Source organism: Chiloscyllium plagiosum, unplaced genomic scaffold, assembly GCF_037043375.1.
Source record: "Chiloscyllium plagiosum isolate Xiang-an unplaced genomic scaffold, Cpla_swu_hap1 HiC_scaffold_7, whole genome shotgun sequence".
Classification (NCBI taxonomy): domain Eukaryota; kingdom Metazoa; phylum Chordata; class Chondrichthyes; order Orectolobiformes; family Hemiscylliidae; genus Chiloscyllium; species Chiloscyllium plagiosum.
Window position 1 is genome coordinate 84,424,987 of NW_028270145.1, and position 21,785 is coordinate 84,446,771.

Consider the following 21,785-nt stretch of genomic DNA (forward strand, 5'->3'; position numbering starts at 1 on the left):
ATGCTTCGAAAGTGAAATGTTCAACTTTTTGTTCTGAATGCTTCAGTTACCACAGACTGTGAAGTAAAATATGACATTCCTCAGTGCTAATGGTTTATAACTGCATTTTAGCATAATCTTCTGTGCAACATCTCTTTAGTTTTGGCATATATTTTGTAAAAGTAGTTTCAGCAAATTACTAAAATGTTCCCACAAACAAACAACAAAAGAAATAGTGTTGACATTCACAGGCTTCCCATTTTTCAATTGTTTTTATTATGTACTTGATGACATAAAAATGCCTTGTCAGATCATAAAACTGCTCCAACTTGAAAAATGGGTTGACAGGTAGGTCAATAGGAAAGCATTTGTACCTGAGCATGGTCAGGATTTGTCTTTTCACTTATAATTTCAAATGGTTATTTAGAAATTAATATTGGACTTACTGGATGAACACTATACAATTCCACACAATATTTTTCTTCTTTCTATTTTAACGGAAATATTGGTTAGGAATGATTCACAAGAAGCAGAAGAAAGTATTTCTCAGAGAGGTAAAATAAATCAAAGGGTCGACACTGTAAGATCCTGCATAACTTGTAGCCAGTTACTAGGCAACAGTTCCAGTACGCAAGGAGCCATTTATTTTAGCAATTGCTTAGCCAGGGGCTGGAATCTGGAACATTGTGGGATAAAGAATAAAATATAAATAAAGATTTTGTTTAAAATGGTAATGGAATGTTTCAAAATTGATTGTGACAGATCTTAAAATGCTGGCTTCCATCTGAAAGATTGCTTCTTGCACTCTGCAGATGATAATAGATCTTGACACTGTCTAGACAGCTGTTAGAATTTTTCTGTCCTTAATTTAATAATCAGTCATATAAAGAATTATAACTTCTGTGGATATATACTGCTTTGATAATGATAAAATAGAATTGATCAATTAATAAAGACACTTGTTTAGTTCTGACTAATTTGCCATGGGTTATATTTCAGTTGGCTGATTTTGTAATTAACTTTAATTAATTTGAAATTAATCTCAGTTAATTAAGAGACTACTTTTAATGCTAACATATAGTTATTCAGTCTGTTTTCAAACTGAGTACTTATGTTGAGTTCTTCTTGAGAGATTTGTTTATAACACGTCTTAAAATGATATTAAGATTACTTCAAATATATCTTATCAGTAAGTATTTCAAATTTGGGTTAATTCCAGTAAAATAAAATAAAAACACTTTTTAGGAACTGGTTTGAGACATCCTCAGATTGTGCAAGATGCTATATATCTAAATGCATAGGATCTGAAATTTGTTTTCAAAAATATATGTTTTGGAAAAAATGTCCCTGAATAATATTAGCTGAAAATGTGTTGCTGGAAAAGTGCAGCACTTTTCCAGCAACACATTTTCAGCTCTGATCTCCAGCATCTGCAGTCCTCACTTTCCCCTGAATAATATTACACAACTAGCTATAAGGAAGTATATTTACCAAATAATATTTGGCATTACAATCCCATGAACATTAAGGCCCATGACTACAAAAGACACTTAAACATTTGGATAACATACAATCAAAATTCACCTTATTATTGTGTAGGGGTACCAAGAAAATTGCAGCATTTTAGAAGTGTTTAGATCATGAGATATTTTGATTGAAACTCTGATTGAATAGGAAGATAATTTTGAAAAGCTGTACAGGCATTATTTGATTTTGTATGTAAACATCTAACTTTCCAGAATGGTGAATAAAGTCTTATTTTTAAAAAAAGTCCTTTAAGCCTGTTCTATTATGCTGTAAGTATATGACTAATCTGGTTATGGTCTCATCTCTATTTTCCTATCCGCACCCAATAATTCTTGACTCCCTTTTCAAGCAAAAATCTATTTCAGGCTTTGAATAAATTTAAAGACTAAGTCTCTATTAACTTCCATGGAAGGAAATTCTACACTCCAATAATCTTCTTTGAGAGAAATTAATCCCTTCAACTCTGTCTTAAAAAGGAAACCTATTATTCCTAAATTATGTCTTCTCATTTTATTCTCCCCCACAAGAGGAAACAGCCTTCAGATATCTACTCCTTCTAGTCTCTTCAAGATCTTACATTTTTTTATAAGATCACCTCTCATTATTTTAAACTTTAATAGATAATAGGGGTATCTCATTCAACCATTCTTCACAAGATAAGCCAGCTCCATGCTAGAAATGAGTTGAGTTAACCCTTTCTGAACTGCTCCAAGGACAGTGATATCTTTTTAAATAATAATGGGGATCAAACTCTTACAGTATATAGTGTGGTCTCTCCTATGCCATGTTCTGCTATGGTAAGATTTCCTTCCTCACATTCCAGTTCCCTTAAAATAGCTAATAGTATTCCATTCATCATTCCATTCATGTGCTGGATGTCCATACTAACTTCTGTGATTCAGGCACCCTGACTCTCAAATCCCTCGATCCTACCAAGCCCTGCAAATTATCCCCATTTAAATAGTAGATTGTTTTCCGATTCTTATTGGACAAGTTCACATTGACATATTTTATACTCTATCTGCAAATCACTTACCCGAATATATCTCTTTGTAGACTTTCTCCCTTTTTGACCTATTTTGGTGTCATTGGCAAATTTAGCAATAATTCCTCATCCAAATCATTGATATAGATTATCAACAGCTGAATATGCAATACTGATTCATACGGCACTCCACTAATTACAAACTCATTTCTACTTTTAGACATCAAAGAACTGCTGCACAGGCAGCTCCTGTGCCTTTGAAGAACATTGACAATAGCAGAAACATCACCATTTGATCTGTCATTCACAGCCACCAGTTCAAGTATTGTTTGAAATTATATCACAAGGAACATGGAGAGTCACCACATCAGAGTGGACTACTGTTAGGTGGTAAAAGGATAGTGTATGTGCCAATTCAGTGCATGGTGAGTTGCAGACAGTTCTGCTACAGGGACTAGTTGGAGAATTCAACTGAGTAGATTACAAGTGAATGATGAGTCAAGCGTGTGGTGTTGGAAAAGCACAGCAGATCAGGCAGCATCCGAGGAGCAGGAGAATCGAAATTTCGGACGTGAGCCCTTCATTACGATTAGTACGTGATTGATTATGACGATGCACATTCTCGTAATCGCATCATTGGTAATCCTGCAAAATAGCTTCCTACCACAGTCAAGGATCATTGAGGATTGACAGTGTTTGGAACAGATCATTTCGAGGCTAGAAGCAGTGGGAAACTACCTGACAGTGCTTGAGGACTGACCCAGTTAGTTTCTACTGCACCATAGGTGGATGGCCCTCAATGTCTGAGTGCTGCAGTGGAAGTCGTTGAAGTCATGAGATCCTTGGAGGCTAATTTGCTGTCATTATGTCTACAAATGAGGCCTCATCAGGAAATTAATAATCTCATAACAATCCATTTTCTAACAGATTATTTGGATTGTTGAGGTGCTGTCAAGGGTTGCTATTGAGGAGGGAGTTAGGAGAGGTTGTTGGAGTGAAGATGTAGTGTTAGTGGAGAGGTAAAGTTGTCCTTATCCCAGAGGATCATAGGGCTGCTCTCTCATTAGAGAGAGAAAACTGGTTGGTGAGATTAACCTGAGGGCCACAATACTTCAGATAAGGGGCAATATTGAGAAAAAGAGTCCTTAATTGTAATCTCAGCCAGTGTGGGAGTTGAATCTATATCACTCTGCATCGCAAACCAGCCATCTATCCAATAGAGCTAAGCAAGCCCAAGGAGTAGTAGGGAGTTGGTAACAGTAGCATCATATTATATAAACTTGATGTCTCTCTCAGGGAGAAAACATTAATCCTTCTGCCACTCTACCCTGTTACCACATCTCAGCCAGCTACTGCTCATATTTCGAAGATATAAAGCCCAGTCAAGCTAAGCTACCAGTTGGGATGGCTAGGCCTCTATTTTACACCAATGGACATGCTCAAGTGAAGCTGGAACTATGTTCAGCTTGGGATATTTAAGCTCCAAAAAGGCTGAACGTGCACCATATCAGCATTAAAGGCTGTTTGGTGTCACAATCTGCACACTTCTGAAAGATGTAAAACACAAATAAGCCAGCACCCCATCAGTCAGTGAAAATAGCCATAAGGGACTCAAATATCACATTTTTGTTCAGACCTTCCATGGTACTCACACCAGTGGTACTTCAAAGGCCAGTTTCACGGTCTGACTCTATTAGCTTCTGCAACTTGAAATTATTAATAAGTAAAGAAAGGTGAGTATTTATCGTTTCAATCATATGTCCCAAAATGCCTTCCAGCCCAGAAAGCACATTTTGAAGTCTAGCCACTCTTATAATTTAGAAAATACAAGAGTCAATAGACAATAGACAATAGGTGCAGGAGTTGGCCATTCTGCCCTTCGAGCCTGCACCACCACTCAATATGATCATGGCTGATCATCCTTAATCAGTATCCTGTTCCTGCCTTATCTCCATAACCCTTGATTCCACTATCCTTGAGAGCTCTATCCAACTCTTTCTTAAATGAATCCAGAGACTGGGCCTCCACTGCCCTCTGGGGCAGAGCATTCCACACAGCCACCACTCTCTGGGTGAAGAAGTTTCTCCTCATCTCTGTCCTAAATAGTCTACCCCGTATTTTTAAGCTGTGTCCTCTGGTTCGGCACTCACCCATCAGCGGAAATATGTTTCCTGCCTCCAGAGTGTCCAATCCTTTAATAATCTTATATGTCTCAATCAGATCCCCTCTCAGTCTTCTAAACTCAAGGGTATACAAGCCCAGTCGCTCCAGTCTTTCAGCATAAGATAGTCCCGCCATTCCAGGAATTGACCTCATGAACCTACACTGCACTCCCTCAATAGCCAGAATGTCTTTCCTCAAATTTGGAGACCAGAACTGCACACAATACTCCAGGTGTGGTCTCACCAGGGCCCTATACAGCTGCAGAAGAACCTCTTTGCTTCTATACTCAATTCCTCTTGTTATGAAGGCCAGCATGCTATTAGCCTTCTTCACTACCTGCTTACCTGCATGCCTACCTTCATTGACTGGTGTACAAGAACACCCAGATCTCTTTGTACTGCCCCTTTACCTAAATTGATTCCATTTAGGTAGTAATCTGCCTTCCTGTTCTTGCCACCAAAGTGGATAACCATACATTTATCCACATTAAACTGCATCTGTCATGCATCTGACCACTCACCTAACCTATCTAGGTCACCCTGTAATCTCCTAACATCCTCCTCACATTTCACCCTGCCACCCAGCTTAGTATCATCAGCAAATTTGCTAATGTTATTACTAATACCATCTTCTATATCATTAATATATATTGTAAAAAGCTGTGGTCCCAGCACTGATCCCTGCGGTACCCCACTGATCATTGCCTGCCATTCCGAAATGGAGCCGTTTATCACTACTCTTTGTTTCCTGTCAGCCAAGCAACTTTCAATCCAAGTTAGTACTTTGCCCCCAATACCATGCGCCCTAATTTTGCTCACTAACCTCCTATGCGGGACTTTATCAAAAGCTTTCTGAAAGTCCAGGTACGCTACATCTACTGGATCTCCCTCATCCATCTTCAGAGTTACATCCTCAAAAAATTCCAGAAGATTAGTCAAGCATGATTTCCCCTTCATAAATCCATGCTGACTCTGACCTATCCTGTTACCACTATCCAGATGTGTCGTAATTTCATCCTTTATAATAGACTCCAGCATCTTTCCCACCACTGAGGTCAGACTAACTGGTCTATAATTTCCTGCTTCCTCTCTCCCACCTTTCTTAAAAAGTGGTACGACATTAGCCACCCTCCAATCCGCAGGAACTGATCCCGAATCTATCGAACTCTGGAAAATAATCACCAACGCATCCACGATTTCCCAAGCCACCTCCTTCAGTACCCTGGGATGTAAACCATTAGGCCCCGGGGACTTATCAACTTTCAGACCCAACAGTCTCTCCAACACCAATTCCTGGCAAATATAAATTCCCTTCAGTTCAGGTCTTTCAGCCACTGTTACCTCAGGGAGATTGCTTGTGTCTTCCCCAGTGAACACAGATCTGAAGTACCAATTCAATTCTTCTGCCATTTCTTTGTTCCCCGTAATATATTCCCCTGTTTCTGTCTTCAAGGGCCCAATTTTAGTCTTAACCATTTTTTTGCCTTTCACATATCTAAAAAAGCTTTTACTATCCTCCTTTATATTTTTGGCCAGTTTACCTTCGTACCTCATTTTTTCTCTGTGTATTTCCTTCTTAGTAATCCTCTGTTGTTCTTTAAAAGCTTCCCAGTCCTCCGTTTTCCCAGTTATCTTTGCTATGTTATACTTTTTCTCTTTTAACTTTATATGTTTCTTAACTTTCCTCGTCAGCCACAGCCACCCATGCCTCCTCCTAGGATCTTTCTTCCTTTTTGGAATGAACTGATCCTGCATCTTCTGCATTCTACACAGTCAATTTGCATAAAGTAAGGCCAATTAAGACTAATGAAGTATTGACCAGACTACTTCTTTTGAGATTAGATGGAAGCAAATGTTTGCTAAAAGATAAGCTAGAAAGTCCACGCTCTTGGACTAACGCTGTTGAATTTTTATATGCACATTAAGAAACATACAGTCTTGGTTTAAAAGATGGAACCCACTGTGCAAATTAATGGGATGTAATATTTATATGTTCCTGCAAAGTTCTGTAGTGTGAAATAAAGGTAATCATCTCCAGTTTTAGAACATCCTCCAGTCGTGTGGAAATGGCACGAATAACATCCAAAGATTTTTAATATTTATTATTTACAATGCTTTTTCTGTGAGAACCTATCTGCAATAGATTGTTGTAGTCATGAAGAAAATTTCTAAACAAGTTTGTTGTTGACATTAAAAGACCCATATGAGACAAGGTAAATTATTTTAACAATGTACTGCTGTGAAACTCACTGCCTTTTGCAAATATTTATGGCCTGTAAAACTTAGTGTGCTTTACATGAATTCCGGATGATTCCATCACTATTGTACAAGCAGGGCAATTTTTTTCAGTAATTGAATTAAGTGTTATATTAAATGAAGAACATTGAAATATTGTGCTTGTACAAAACTAAGTTATTAAAGCTGATTTCATTATGTGATTGAGATTAGCAATAACACTGATGCTGTAAATGATCTCATGCTATAAAACATTGATTTCATCAGGTGACACAGTGTGAACAAAAGTACTCAGCAAAATTGTGCGATTTTATTTGCAGGTATTCCCGCGGTGCTTAAGATTTATTGTCATTGTATTCCACTTGTGTTTTGGGTCGAATGAGCTTTGATATTATTTGAAAATATGCAATCTCTTCCTGTTTGTGTATTGATTGATTTTTCTTTTCAAAATTGTTCTCAAATGTTTGGCTATTGCTTGAAAGGTTAAGACATTTGACCAGAGGAGCCAAGATGTTTTATTTTGTCAAATCATTACTTTCATATTATTTTTGGAGTGCCATCATAGAACAGGTTACAACAAGGAAGGCATTTGTCAAAAACAGACATGCCATTTCAGTTTTCAGCCTCCTTTTATCCTAAAACACAATGTGTCTCTGTTATAATGTTACATTCACTACACTTTCCACAATACTGTTTTGGCCATCCAAAGTTTGGGTTTCCTCTCCTACTTTTAGCTCAAAGTCAGAATACTTACCACATGTGATTCCAAAGAGAATTAAATAGAGAGGTGATTTTGGATGAGATCCTGCAACTGACTACAACTGTTGTCTTACTTGGCTTTAAATAAATACCCAGATCATCTCAGAGGAAGATGGTTGTTGCAATAGAATAGAGTGACACAGCTAAATCCTCAGGAATTGACTGGATTTTGAAATTTCAGATGAGCATTTACCTAATGTCTGGAGCAAGCAGGAAAAGTCCTTATTATACATAGAGTCATAGATTTCACAAGGTTCTGAACAACACGTTGTTTAATAGTTAGCCATGAACAGTTAAAGGAATTTAAACCTGTCTAACTCCTGGGTAGCGATTCACTAAAAATAAAGGGAGTAACATTGTTAAGTGAAAGATCAATTTATTGGTAACAATCCAATAATTGTCTCAGAAGATTGTGGGGTCATGCTGCACTCTAGCCTTTGAGTGCATAATATAGGATAACACATTCATGCAGGAGTGCATCACTATCAAATTAACTTTATTGAGGTGTGGATTTAATCAAGGTCTTACGTGAATATAGTGGATCCTATGTCCAAGAAAAGCTTAAATATTGTTTTAAGGCACATTTATCTCTCTACCCAAGCTTTTTATCTCATCATTGCTTGCAAGACCTTGATGTGACTTGGTGGAGGGAGAGGGAGTGGCAGTGCATCCACGGTGTCCCAACTGAGTATCTATACACATGTTTTCCTACCCATGGGTGAACTGAGAATCACAGTCCAATTTTAGACCACAGCAAAATTAATATTTCTCACATTGACTGTAAATACGTAGAAATGTTAATAAGTTAAGTTAATGAATCAAAGTTCCCCGAAAATTATTCAATGATTAATTTTATGAATCAATTAATTGTAAATTTGTGAAAATTTGGTTGAGTGGATGAGGTTTGTACATACAGTATAAGTCTGTTTCATCTTAATGAACTGGATTAAGTCAAATTCTGGGTGACAGAAAGAACCCCCTCTCTGTATATTATCAGAATGTTACATGAAATGATTTTTTTCCTTAATTCAATGTTTTCTATCAATTTTTCTACATGTTCTACACATTTGTCGATTAATGTCCAGGAACGCTAACGATGTTGTTTGATCATTTGAGGACCTTTTCCTAAATTCAAAGACAGGAAATGAATTCAAGAAGCAGCTTCAAGAGGGACTGATCCATTCCTCAGCATCAACACCCTCCTCCTTGATCGATGCTGAAATACTTCCCATGGGCATTCATTTTTAAAAAGTAAAGTTATGCATTCTTAAAGAAAATATCTTATAATTCAAATAATGAGGTACCACATCGCTTACAGCAGAGAAAAAAAAAACAAATGTGGATTACTGAAACAAATTTTATGGTTTTCACACTAGGTAATTTCAAACTTTGCCGCACAGAACAGAACACCAACCCATTTTAAACCAATAGCATTGAAGCATTCCCCACGTAATCTTTAGCCAAACACATGCAATAATAACTGACATAATCTTGATCAACATCATATTCTGTCTCCTGGAGGAAACATAATGGATTCTTCAAATTTATCAATTATCTTTAACATTTTAGACTTTTAAAGAATTCATAGTCATACTTTCAGCATTTTACTCACACCAGAGATGTTCTTTGACAAACTCTCAATATGCCATGTGATTATGATAAATACATTTAAATACTTTTTATCCATATTTATTTATGTTAGCTTTTCTAACCAAACACTGATCAAAAGTTCTCAATTTATAACCAAGTGGTGATGGCAATCAAATTCAAAATTAGTACAAAATATATTGTTAAACCTTTATTAATAATCAAAGAACAAAGAACAGTACAGCATTGGAATAGGTTCTTCGGCCATCAAAACTAAAAACCTTTTGTGTCTTCATGGTCCATATCCTTCTATTTCCTGCTTATTCATTTATGTATCAAGATGCCTATTAAACCTTGTTATTGTATCCACCTCCTCTTGTAATGCATTCCATGCATTTACCATCCTTTGTGTAAAAAAACCTGCCTCTCATCTCCTTTAAACGTATCCTCTTTTACCTTAAATCTATATACCCTAGTAATTGACATTTTACTCTGGAAAAAAAGATACTGACTATTCATTTTACCACTCATCTCATAATTTTGTAAACCTCTATCACATCATCCAAATGAAAGCAGGTTTGTCCAATCTTGCCTCATAGTTAATCCCCTCCAAACCAGGCAACATTCTGTTAAACCTTTTCTGTTAAATCTCGGAAGCCTCCACATCTTTTTTGTAATGTGGCGACCAGAAACGTGCATAAGTTTCCAAATGTGGCCGAACTAAAGTTCTATACAGCTGCAACATGACTTGCCAATTTTTATACTCTGTGCACTAACTATTGAAGACAAGCATGCCATATGCCTTCTTGACCACATTATCCACTTGTATTGCCACTTTCAGGGAACTGTGGACCTGTACACCTGGATTCCTCTGTAAGTTGATGCCGTTCAAGTTTCTGCCATTTACTGTATACTCCCCTCCTTTATCAGATCTTCCAATGCATTTGTTTGCATTTCTCCTATTTAAACCCCACCTACCATTTCTCTGCTCAAGTCTACAGCTTTTGTACATCCTGTTGTATTCTCTGACAATCCTCCTCTCAATTCACAGCTCCACCCTCTCTGTATCATCTGCAAACTTACTTATCAGACCACATACATTCTCCTCCAAATCATTTGTATATGTTACAAACAGCAGTGCTCCTAGCACTGATCCTTGCAGAACATCACTGGTCACATATCTCCAGTCAGAAAAACATCCTTCCACGACTACTCTCTGTCTTCTATGACTAAGCATTTCTGTATCCATCTTAGCAGTCCACTGCAGGTCCTATATGACTCCAACTTTTGTAGCAGCCTGCTATAAGAGACCTTGTCAAAAGCCTTGCCAATGTTCATATTGACAACATCTACCACACAACCCTCATCAATCACCATTGTCACTGCCTCAGAAAACTAGTGAAGTTTGTGAGCCACGACCTTTCCAGTACAAAGCCATGCTGACTATCACTAATAAGTCAACATTTTTCCAAATGAGAGTAAATCCTATCCTTAAGAATCTTCTCTGACAATTTCCCTACCATTAATGCAAGGCTCACCGGCCTGTAGTTTCCCGGATTACTCCTGTTGCCCTTCTTAAACAAAGGAATAACATTGGTTTTTCCAGTTCTCTGGGACCTCTTCAGTGAGTAATGAAGATACAAATGTTTCGTTCAATTTCCTCACTTGCCTCCTTTAGCATTCTGGGATAGATCCCCTCAAGTTCTGGAGACCAGTCCACCTTAATGCTTTTTAAGACGCCCAGCACCACCTTGTTTTTTTTAATAACAACATGCCTTCAAGTATCAACATATCCTTCTCTAGATTCACCATACATCATGATGTCCTCCTTTGTGAATTTCGATGAAAAGCATTTGTTCAGGACCTCAATCACTTTCTCTGGCTTCATGCATAAAATTCCCCATTTTGTCCTTTGGTGGATCTACTCTTTCCCTAGCTACATGCTTGCTCCTTATATATCGATAAAACACCTTAGGACTTTCCTTAATCCTGTTTGCAAAGACAGTTCATGGCCCCTTTTAGCCCTCCTAATTCCTTGTCAGAGTTCTTTCCAGATATCTTTATATTCTTCTTGTTTGTATTCAGTTACCAAATCCTTACATATGCCTCCCTTTTCTTTTTAACTGAGCTCTCAATTTCTCTTATCATTTAATGTTCACAAACTTTGCCATCCTTACCTTTCACTTTCACAGGAACGTGCTGGTCCTGAACTCTAATCAACTGGCTTTTAAAAGATTCCCACATGCCAGATGTGGATTTTCCTTCAAATAGCTGCCGCAATCTACATTCCACAGTTCGGGACTAATACTGTGGTTGTTAGCCATTACACAATTTAATACTTTCACCCAAGGACAACTCTCATCCATATCTGTAAGGAAATTTAAACTTACAGAATTATAGTCACTCTTCTCAAAATACTCCCCCACTGAAAATTTGATCACCTGGCTGGGGTGATTCCCCATTATTGGTTTAGTATGGCCCCTTCCCTTCTTGGACTATTTACATATTGCTGAAAAAAAAGGTCCTTGACACACCTAACAGTTTCTCCTCCATCTAAGCCCTTGGCACTAAGCGAGTCCCAGTCAATATACAGGAAGTTAAAAATCACTTATCACAACAATTTAAAGCTGTCTATATATCTGTTCGTCTATCTCCCTCTGACTATTGGGAGACCTGTAGTACAGCAAGAAAGTGATTGCACCCTTCCTAGTCCTGAACTCTACCCATATGGCCTTACTGGATGAGTATGTACTCCTTCAGTTCATTTATAATATTCTCCATAATGAGTAACGTAACTTCCCCATCTCTTTTATCTTCCTCTCTATCATGCCTGAAACATCTAAATCCTGGTACGTTTAAATGCCAGGCCGCTTCCTTTTTCAATCAAACCTCTGTAATAGTTATATACCCTAATCCAAGCTCTAAGTTTAACAGCCTTTCCAATCATAATCCTCACATAAAAAACAAATGCATCTCAGACCACCAGTCCCACCATGCTCAGTAACATCTCCTGTCTATTCTTCCTTTTAGTCTCCAACTCCTCCTCGGTTATTTTATCTGCTGATTCTGCACCCCACCTCACCTCCACCCCATCCACACTAGTTTAAACCCTCCTAGGTAGCACTATCCTGCAGGATACTGCTACCCCTCTGGTTTTGGTGCAGCCCATCCTTCATAAATGGGTACCAACTGCTCCAGAGGACATCCCAATGATCCTGAAGACCTTTCTCTTACACCAGCTCTTTAGCCACAAATTTCATTGTTCTATCTTCCAATTCCTAGCCTCACTGGCACATGGCACAGGAGTCATCACAAGATTACAATTCTAGAGTTCCGGCTTTTCAAATTCCTACCTAACTTCCTGAACTTCCTCTACAGGACCTTACTTCTCCTTCTGCCTATGTTGTTCACACCATATACAGACCATAATCTCCAGCTACTCACCTCCCACTTCAGAATATCCTGTGACCACTCAGAGATGTTCATGAGCTTGGCACTGGGAAAGCAATACAACATTCTGGAGTCTCGCTCAGTATCGCAGAAACGTTGATCTGTACCTCTGACAATAGAGTCCCCTATCGCTATTGCTCATCTGCACTTTAACCCTCCCTGCTATACATCAGAGCCAGTCATGGTGCCACTGATCCACCTGATGCTGCTGCTGTCCACTGAGGTCAACCTCCCCAACAGTATCCAAAACAATATAACTATCTGAGAGAGAAATGGCTACAGGAGACTCCTGCACTGCCTGGCCACGCTTACTCATTTTCCTGGTGATCACGCAACTCTTCTCTGTCTGTGTAAGGGCCTCTGTCTGTGTAAGCCCTTACTGTCGTGTGACCAGCTCACTATATGTGCTATCCACAGCATTCTCAACTTTATGGATACTCCGTAGTGATTCCATTCGTAGGTCCAAGAGCTCGATATGGTCAATTAGGAGCTGCAGCTGATCACATTTCCTGCATTCATTGTCACCAAGGACACTGGAAGAGTCTCTGACTTTCTACAACAGATGTTAGACAATACCAGGTTATGGTCCAACAGGTTTATTTGAAATCAAAAGCTTTTGGAGTGTTGCCCTGTTCAACACTGGCACCTCCACATCTGATTTTCCACATATTGCAGGAGGAGCATTCCACGGGGCTGAGTTCTCCTGCCGTTGTGAACGTTATCAACAAAATCAACCTGGTCAACTGTAGACAATAATCCAAGAACTGATTTCACAAACTAATCCACAATTCACTAAACTCTGATCTCTCACTCCTACTCTCTGTTCCTAGCTGACTACAACTACTAAACATAAGCACTTTACCTCTCGACAGAACCTACTCTAACTGCAAACCTGGTTCCTCAGCAGCTAAAACGAGGTCACTTGTTGAATTGTGATGTCACCTCCAGAGCTCCGCCCCCAAAATAAGCTCCACATTCACCCTGACTGAGCCCACTCCTCATTTATTTAGCCTGCTGCTGCTGTTCACTCTGACTCACCCCACTCCTCAGCTATTTATCCTGCTGCTGATGTTCACCCCAGGTTCACTCTGATACACCCCATTCCTCAAGTATTTATTCTGCTGTTCACCCCCATGTTCACTCAGATACACCCCATTCCTCAGGTATTTGTCCTGCTGTTCACCCCCAGGTTCACTCAGATACACCCCACTCCTCAGGTATTTATCCTGCTGGAAATGTGTTGCTGGAAAAGCGCAGCAGGTCAGGCAGCATCCAGGGAACAGGAGAATCGACGTTTCGGGCATAAGCCCTTCTTCAGGAATGGCACATGGCACATGAGTCTATCTCCCTCTGACTATTGGGAGACCTGTAGTACAGCAAGAAAGTGATTATCCTGCTGCTACTGTTCACTCTCAGGTTCACTCTCCTTCACCCTGTTGTTGCTGCTAACCCTGCTCAGACTAAATTTTATACAATCGATCATAAAATTAGCTCTTTTCAAAACATGTTCGATGACAAGGAACCAGCAAATCAGGTTCTTACCTCTCTGGTCTCAGTAATGGCAATATCAATAGAATTAGGAATGTCAAAAGGATAAATATATGCTTGTGGAAAATATTCTATTACCATCCCTGAGAGCAATATGCTCAGAGTTATATGTAACTAACTTTTTCTTTTGGTCACAATCAACAGTAATACCAGATGACATTGGGTTATAGTCCAACAGGTTTATTTGAAACCACAAGCTTTCAGAGGCCTCACTTCTTCCTCACAAGCATTAATTGTGTCTTCTTTATCTCTGCTCCATTGTTGTGTTCAGGAAGTTGAAGTATTTTGAGTATTTGCTTCCTTATGATCATTTAACTCTATGTTTTCTCCCAATGTTCTATCTCTTCCATTTCTTCCTGTTCAATGCTCCTCTCCCCATCTTCCAACTCCTGTTTTTTTTCCCTCTTTCCTCCTCCAGTTTGTCACTTTGTCGCTCCTTCCAACCTCTTAATGCCTTTCCCTGAGAACTGCTTTGTTTGGGAAATGAACTTGATCTTGGCTTTCTAATGCAATGGCAGATGGCTCTATGTTTTTAATACATAAAATGTATAAAATATACATTTTCAGAACATTCATCCCATTTTGCGTGCCATATTTCAATGTACTGAAATACTACAAGCATATTAACCCTGAGGTTTACCAATGACTGAGAAGGTTTACTGCTTTGCTAAAATGGCGCGAGAGCGCTGATTCAGGAAGTTTTAACTCCAAGCCAATCACAAACTATTTTCACTGATGTCTAAGGATGGGATGTGGGATGCTGGTGAATTGGTGAGAAGATAATTTGTAGGTCCATGGATCATGGAAGCAACAGTATATAGTAAAGCACCATTGCCTTCAGCCAAATCCAAGTTTTGCTCTTGGAATATCCAAAATATGAATTGAAGCTTTAGAATTTTCAAGACAAGATCTAATACTGCTAAAACTAACTGAAGAAGTAGGGTACCCTATTGTTTATGCCCAAATATATCATTGGAAGAGATAAGGTACTCCTTGCGTACTTCAAGTGCCATTTAGGATTGTTACCTTAGACATTAATATGCATAAAAAGTGAACATTTAAATTATCAAGGGAATTTTCAAATGATTAACAAAATTCATTGGAATGATCAAGTTGTCAAGTAACTTACATCTCACAAGCTTTGCATTTTTGAGAAAACTCTTTAATTTGAAGAAAGCCAGTGTTTGCTATTTCACACTTTCCATTGACACAAATTTAAAAGCAATCATTGAATGATGTGTGATGCATGGCTTGTTCAAATCTGTCATTATTACATTGAGGTATCTGTCAATTCATCATTTGATTGGTAGCTCAAGGTGCTTATACATTTTTTGAAGCGGGGGATGAATACAAATACTTCTTCTAAGAACAGGCCAATAACTTGAAGGTAAGCATGTTTTGAGAAGTTTTTTTATCTCAGGTTGAGGTTCTGGATGTACGTTTGTTCGCTGAGACGGAAGGATCGTTTTTAGACGTTTTGTCACCATACTAGGTAATATCATCAGTCAGCCTCCAGTGAAGCACTGGTGCTATAGCCTGCTTTTTATTTGTGTGTTTAAGTTTCCTTGGGTCGGTGATGTCATTTTCTGTGGTGATGTCATTCCCTGTTCTTTTTCTCGGGGGTGTTGAATGGGATCCAAGTCAATGTGTTTCTAGAAACATGACACTCCAAACAGAACTCTATCAACAAACACATTGATTTGGATCCCATTTATCACCCCTGAGATAAAGAACAGGAAATGACATCACCACAGGAAATGACAACACCAACCCAAGGAATCCCAAACACATAAATAAAAAGGAGGCCATACCACCAATGCTCCACTGGAGGCTCACTGATGATGTTGCCTAGTATGGTGACAAAACGTCTGAAAATTAACCTTCCCGCTCAGTGAGCAAACTTACATCCAGAAGTTGAAGGTAAATTTAGTGAATTTAAAATGAGTTTCTTTAATTGTGAGAATTTTATTTTAAGTAATGAATTTGTCAAGAGATTTAGAGCTTCATCTGAATTCATCCCAGCATGGTTCTGAAGGTCTATATACAGTGAGTTGACATGGAAGGTCTAAGTACAAAAGACGGGACAATGATTGGCATGAGTTGGCACTAAGTTGATATAGGCCTCAAAAGGGCCATTTGGATAGATTAGATCCATAGACTGCCATCGTGGTGAGAGGTTCATGGGAATAAATGGGAGGTATGAAGTGGCATGGGTTCGTATAGAACATTGGCAAAATGTGGGAGTATGAGGGGATGGGGGTGTGAGAGGTAGAGGCTGTACTTTGTTTATCATTTTTGGGAGCTGGGATTTAGTATCAGAGCACCAAGGCTGAGCTTTTAAACAAGCCAACACATTATCTGACAGCTCCAGTGGCTCTTTCCAAAGGCAGTGGGACCAATTCCAAAGATCACCTGCCTTTCCAAAACAAAAACCAAACTCCTACAGGGCACTTTCTCCTGAGCTGCTTTCAGCTGGCCTAGAAAATTTTCCTGACTCTGCATTCCTGACTTGGGAGAGTTCAGGTATAGTGCTATAAAGAATATAGATGATATTTTATTTGATTTGGACTGTAAAATTAACCTGCATAAGTTTCCTTTTGAGAAATAATTAAACAATCTGACGATCACAAGAATGAAACTGTTTACCATCAACCACGCCACCAACCCAAAACTATCCACCAACAACAATGCAAGACATGAATCATAAATAATAATAGCTGTAATTATATGAACTGCTTAAATTATCAGAAACTTTATGTCTATGTCTAATTAAACAAGTTTGTGACAGGAATTATGCTTAATTTGCATTTAATGTATAATTTCATAAAATTGATAGCACAGAACAGGGTTTTCAGCTAAAAAGGTCATATTCCTCTCACCCAATTTATGGATCGGCACTTGACACCTTTATCTTTCTCTTCTCTATTGCTTGTCTTTATCAAGGAATTAAAACTTTGAAATCTTTACTAACACACTTATGAGTTTATTATCATGATGTGCTATTTTTACTGATTTATGCACCTATTCCCAGATTTATTTTCTCCTCTAGCCTTGTTGTTCCTTATCCATATTATATTCAGTAAAAAACGTATCCCTGTTAGCACATTCCTCTTCTAAAAATTAAAAATGGCAGTTTTTTTTAACCTTAAATAGAAACTTTTATGGCAGCAACATTCACTCAGTTCCTTTGTTTCACATGCAAAGTTAAAATGACGTAGTAAAATACTTTATGTTCAGTTTCCAAAAAAATTAGATTTACGAACTGACCCATATCGAGGATCCAAAGCTATGGCCCGTGGATACACCATAGAACCTGCGATTAAGGTAGTCCTCATGCTGCCATCCAGTTTTGCCACTTCAATCTGTTCCATTTTGCTGTCTATCCAGTAGATGTTTCCTGCAATCCAGTCCACAGCTAACCCTTCGGGAGTATCTAGACCATGCTGCACAATAACTTCCACACTGCTTACAGCTGAAAAAAGAACCATTTCATTTCCATAAGAATTAATTTCAGATATATTTAATTCCTTGTTCACTAATAACTGGCATGTTCATCTTTTACAAAATTAACTCACTTATCTGGAATAGCAAGTCAATAAATTCAGTCATAAATGCATTAGTGCACGCTGCACAATTGCACTGTTTTATATGTTTGTATTTAATAACATTCATCTTCTGCATTTACCCATGCAGCAAAAGGTGATCCAATAAATCTACAATGATTGGGAAAATAAACTGGCTTGAAAATGACTGATCCTTCTGTTTTAATTTTGACATTCAGAAGATGTGAAGGAATACTTGTAGCTGGTTTCTTTTGTGCTTGGAAAACCATCAAAACCAAAACTCAAACACTCTTCGAATTAACAACTGGTAGCTCAGAGTTTGGTGCAGTTACAGACATTGGAATGGTGTTTCTTCAGCATGTCATTCTCTTCATGATTGACTCCCAGTCTGAACCCAGCTATCTGCAGGAACACTTATTAGAGTCTATGCCCTTACTCAGTGGATAGGATGTAATCTTAGTAATCTGATTATTTAATTTCTTCCCTTTCCCAATCAATCTGGGTAAAATAGTATATTTCTTTACAGTTTCAATGTTTCTGTACTAATACTTGATATGCTTGAGTCTATGTATTCATTGGAAAATATGTAAGAAAAGCAGAGCAAATAAGCAGGAAAAGGTACATTTTAATGAATAAATTCGAACAGGATATGGGAAAATCAATTCCTATGAAATGTATAACTATTCTAATCTTAATGATCTGATATCAATAATATGGAATGTAAGATTAAAATTCTGCAATGCTATGATTGAAGAGGGAAAGCTTAATATTATGTTTGTATATAAGTTCACAGTTTCATTTTTGAAACTATAACGACTGTAAAGATATACCATATTGCATGACTTCAGACTTGTCTTGTGCAGTTTCTGACTTGTCATATTTTGCTTGCAAAGATGCAGCCAATCAAATTCTAAACCTATATGGCTGAGCTTTCAAAATGACTTGCAGTTAGTTTCAGCCTTATCAATCAGTTATGCAGATGAGTTGGTGAGGTGGAAAGTGAATGTTAAATCATTTAGAAATTGATTTAAGTGGGATAAAATCTCACCATAATTCAAAGAAATGTCACAGCAAAGTAACTCAGTGTAGAAAGTGTGCATTCAAAATTGACTGTGTTTTTAGATGGTGCAGGTTGGTCTTCCCATTTTCATGAGCTGGCATCTTAGTTAAAATGTGAGGATTGGCATGATCTAGCCAAAGGTTACCAAGTCCTTCAAGTTCTGAAGAAGAGTCACTGGACCCAAAATGTTAATTCTGCTTTTTCTCCATAGATGCTGCCATACCTGCTAAGTTTATTCCAGCACTTTCTGTTTTTGCTTCAAATTAATCAATCACAGAATCCCTACAGTACAGAAACAGGCTACTCAAATATGCACCAATCCTCTAAGAGTATCCCACACAGACCGAGCCTCCTATCCCTGTAACTATCATGGCTAACCTCACCATCCTGCACATTCCTGGACACTGTGAACAATTTAACATGGCCAGTCCACCTCACCTCACATCTTTGGACTGTGGGAGGAAATTGGAGCAATGGCAAAAAGCTGCATAAACTTGGGGAGAACTTGTAAACTCCACAGTCACCCAAGGCTGGAATCGAACTCGTAGCTTTCTAGACCTTTAGTTACGTCATACATAGACTATTGTGTTCAGTTCTGGTCACCACACTACCTGCAGGATGTGGATGCTTTGGAGAGGGTAGAGAAAGGATTTACCAGAATATTGCCTGCTATGGGGTGTTTTAGCTATGAAGAAAGGTTAGATAGACTGGGTTTGTTTACACTGGAACGCAGGAGGTTGAGAGCTGACCTGATAGAAGTTTATAAGATTGTGAAAGGAATGGATAGACTGGAAACTATGAGGCTTTTGCACAGGGTAGAGGAGTCAATTACTAGGGGACACAGGTTCAAAGTGCAAGGGGGTACTTGGAGAGAACTTAGAGAGATGTGTGAGGCATGTTTTTCGCACAAACGGTGGTGAGTGCCTGGAGTCCGCTGTCAGAGGTGGTGATGGAAACAGACTCAATAGCAGCATTCAAGCAGCACCTGGACCAATGCATGAGTAGGAAGGGAATAGGCGGATACAGATCTTGTAAGTGAAGACAGTTTTAATGTGGAAGGGCAAAATGTGTTGGTGCAGCCTTTGAGGGCTGAAGGGCTTGTTCCTGTGCTATATTATTCCTTGTTATTTGCTCTTGTGTCCCTGGCACTGAGGCAGCAGTGCTAACCACTAATCCACCATGCCTCCCTGTTGCACTTCAACATCCACTTGTTGTTGCACTCTAACTCCTGTCAACATTATTAGATTAGATTCCCTGTTGTGTGAAAACAGGCCCTTCAGCCCAGCAAGTCCTCACCGACCCTCTGAAGAGTAAACCACCCAGACCCATTTCCCTCTGTCTAATGCATCTAACACTATTGGCAATTTAGCATGTCCAATTCTCCTAACCTGCACAGGGAGAATATGCAAACTCCACACAGAAAGTCTCCCAAGACAGGAATCGAACCCGAGTCCTTGGTGCTGTGAGGCAACAGTGCTAACCTCTGAGCCACCGTGCCACCCCAAATTATCATTATCTCTTTTTCATCCAACAGCGCCTCTTTTTGTTTCTTGAATCTATTTATAACTTTCATTCAGTGGTCAACCTACTAACTTAGTACATAAGTGTCTGTTTGTTTAATGGAAAAATGAAATCTAAAATAGCAAGACATACAAGCAAACAGATATGTTTGAAATACTTTGCAGATCAGGCAGCATTTGGAGAAAGAGAAACACAACTTTTTGGGTCAATGACCTTTCAGGAGAACGCAAAATATTAACTTTGTTTGCCTTTCCATCAATGCTACATGACTGGTTGAGAATTTCCAGCATTTCTGTTTTGATTTCAGATCTTCAGCGTCAATTGTATTTTGATCTTAAGTAGATATGAATGTTTCATCTATGTTTTCTGGTATATTAATTCTATGTCATTGTGAATTTATACAGATACCTTGTTTACCCTGGTACATTGAAACTCTGCTTCCATCCAGAATCATCAGTATATTAAAATGGACTGACCCTACATTGTAAATTTTTTGAAGTTTACATATGAATTTGGGCAGGTTTCATTCAGGTAAACATCATAATATGCCCACATTTTCATCTTGAAGTGTCAGTTGGTCACTATTTCTTGCATATTCACTGAAGCATTCTGACGAATTAATGCTTTAAAGGGCAATGGTAGAAACTAGAAAGAAAAGTCAACTGCATAAAATTTTATACCTCCAACATCTGACAGCTTTCCTTTGTAAATTTTATCTTCCACAACATCGGTCCAGTATAGAGAACTCTGATTGAAATGGAAATCAATTGCTATTGTGTTCCTCAAGCCAGGGACTAGTAAGTTGTAGTCTTGCTTGTGAAGATCCAGTTTTCGAATCTCATGCCGAATGGAAAAAATTATGTATGGCTCAATAGGATCTGTCCAAAAAAGACACATCTTGGATTATTATGTAAATTCAAATAAATGCTAACAAAAAGAGATATGCAGTTAATGAAAACAATGACTTACCTAAACTAACGCAACTATCACCATTAGGTGCAAGTAACCAGCCATCATAACATGAGCACTTAATTGTCTTCTTATGTTGTTCACATACTTGGCTGCACCGGAGATGCTTTCTGCAGTAATCGAGAACAATGCAGGTTTTCTTGTCTGAGCTTAAGTGCATTCCTGTAGGGCAAGAGCAGACGAGGCCTTCCCCTATTACAAAAGTGCAGTGGTGACTGCATCCTCCATTATTCAGAAAGCACTCATCTGTGAACAAAATCAGCCAGTTTATTTAAGAAGAACAACCATTTGGAATTTTATCATGCACATTTACAACTGATACAATTTTCTACAATCACATCGAGAAGGCATTTAATTAAAGACAACTAGAGCCAATGAGTTACATATAAAACTATTTTAATGTTAAAATAAGGTATACTGCCTGGACACATGCAATGAGA

At 38.4% G+C, this 21,785-nt stretch overlaps 1 protein-coding gene across 1 annotated transcript in view; it reads right to left on the reverse strand.

Moving 5' to 3' along the window:
- The window catches only part of LOC122551725 (low-density lipoprotein receptor-related protein 1-like), a 1,910,187-nt gene that overhangs the window by 719,006 nt on the left and 1,169,396 nt on the right, over positions 1-21,785 (reverse strand). Inside the window, exons 23-25 of the mRNA XM_043694091.2 lie at positions 21,346-21,591; positions 21,057-21,254; positions 17,500-17,704 (exon numbers count right to left, since the gene is read on the reverse strand). Coding sequence (XP_043550026.2) covers positions 17,500-17,704; positions 21,057-21,254; positions 21,346-21,591 — 649 coding nt within the window. The remainder of the gene's footprint in view (positions 1-17,499; positions 17,705-21,056; positions 21,255-21,345; positions 21,592-21,785) is intronic.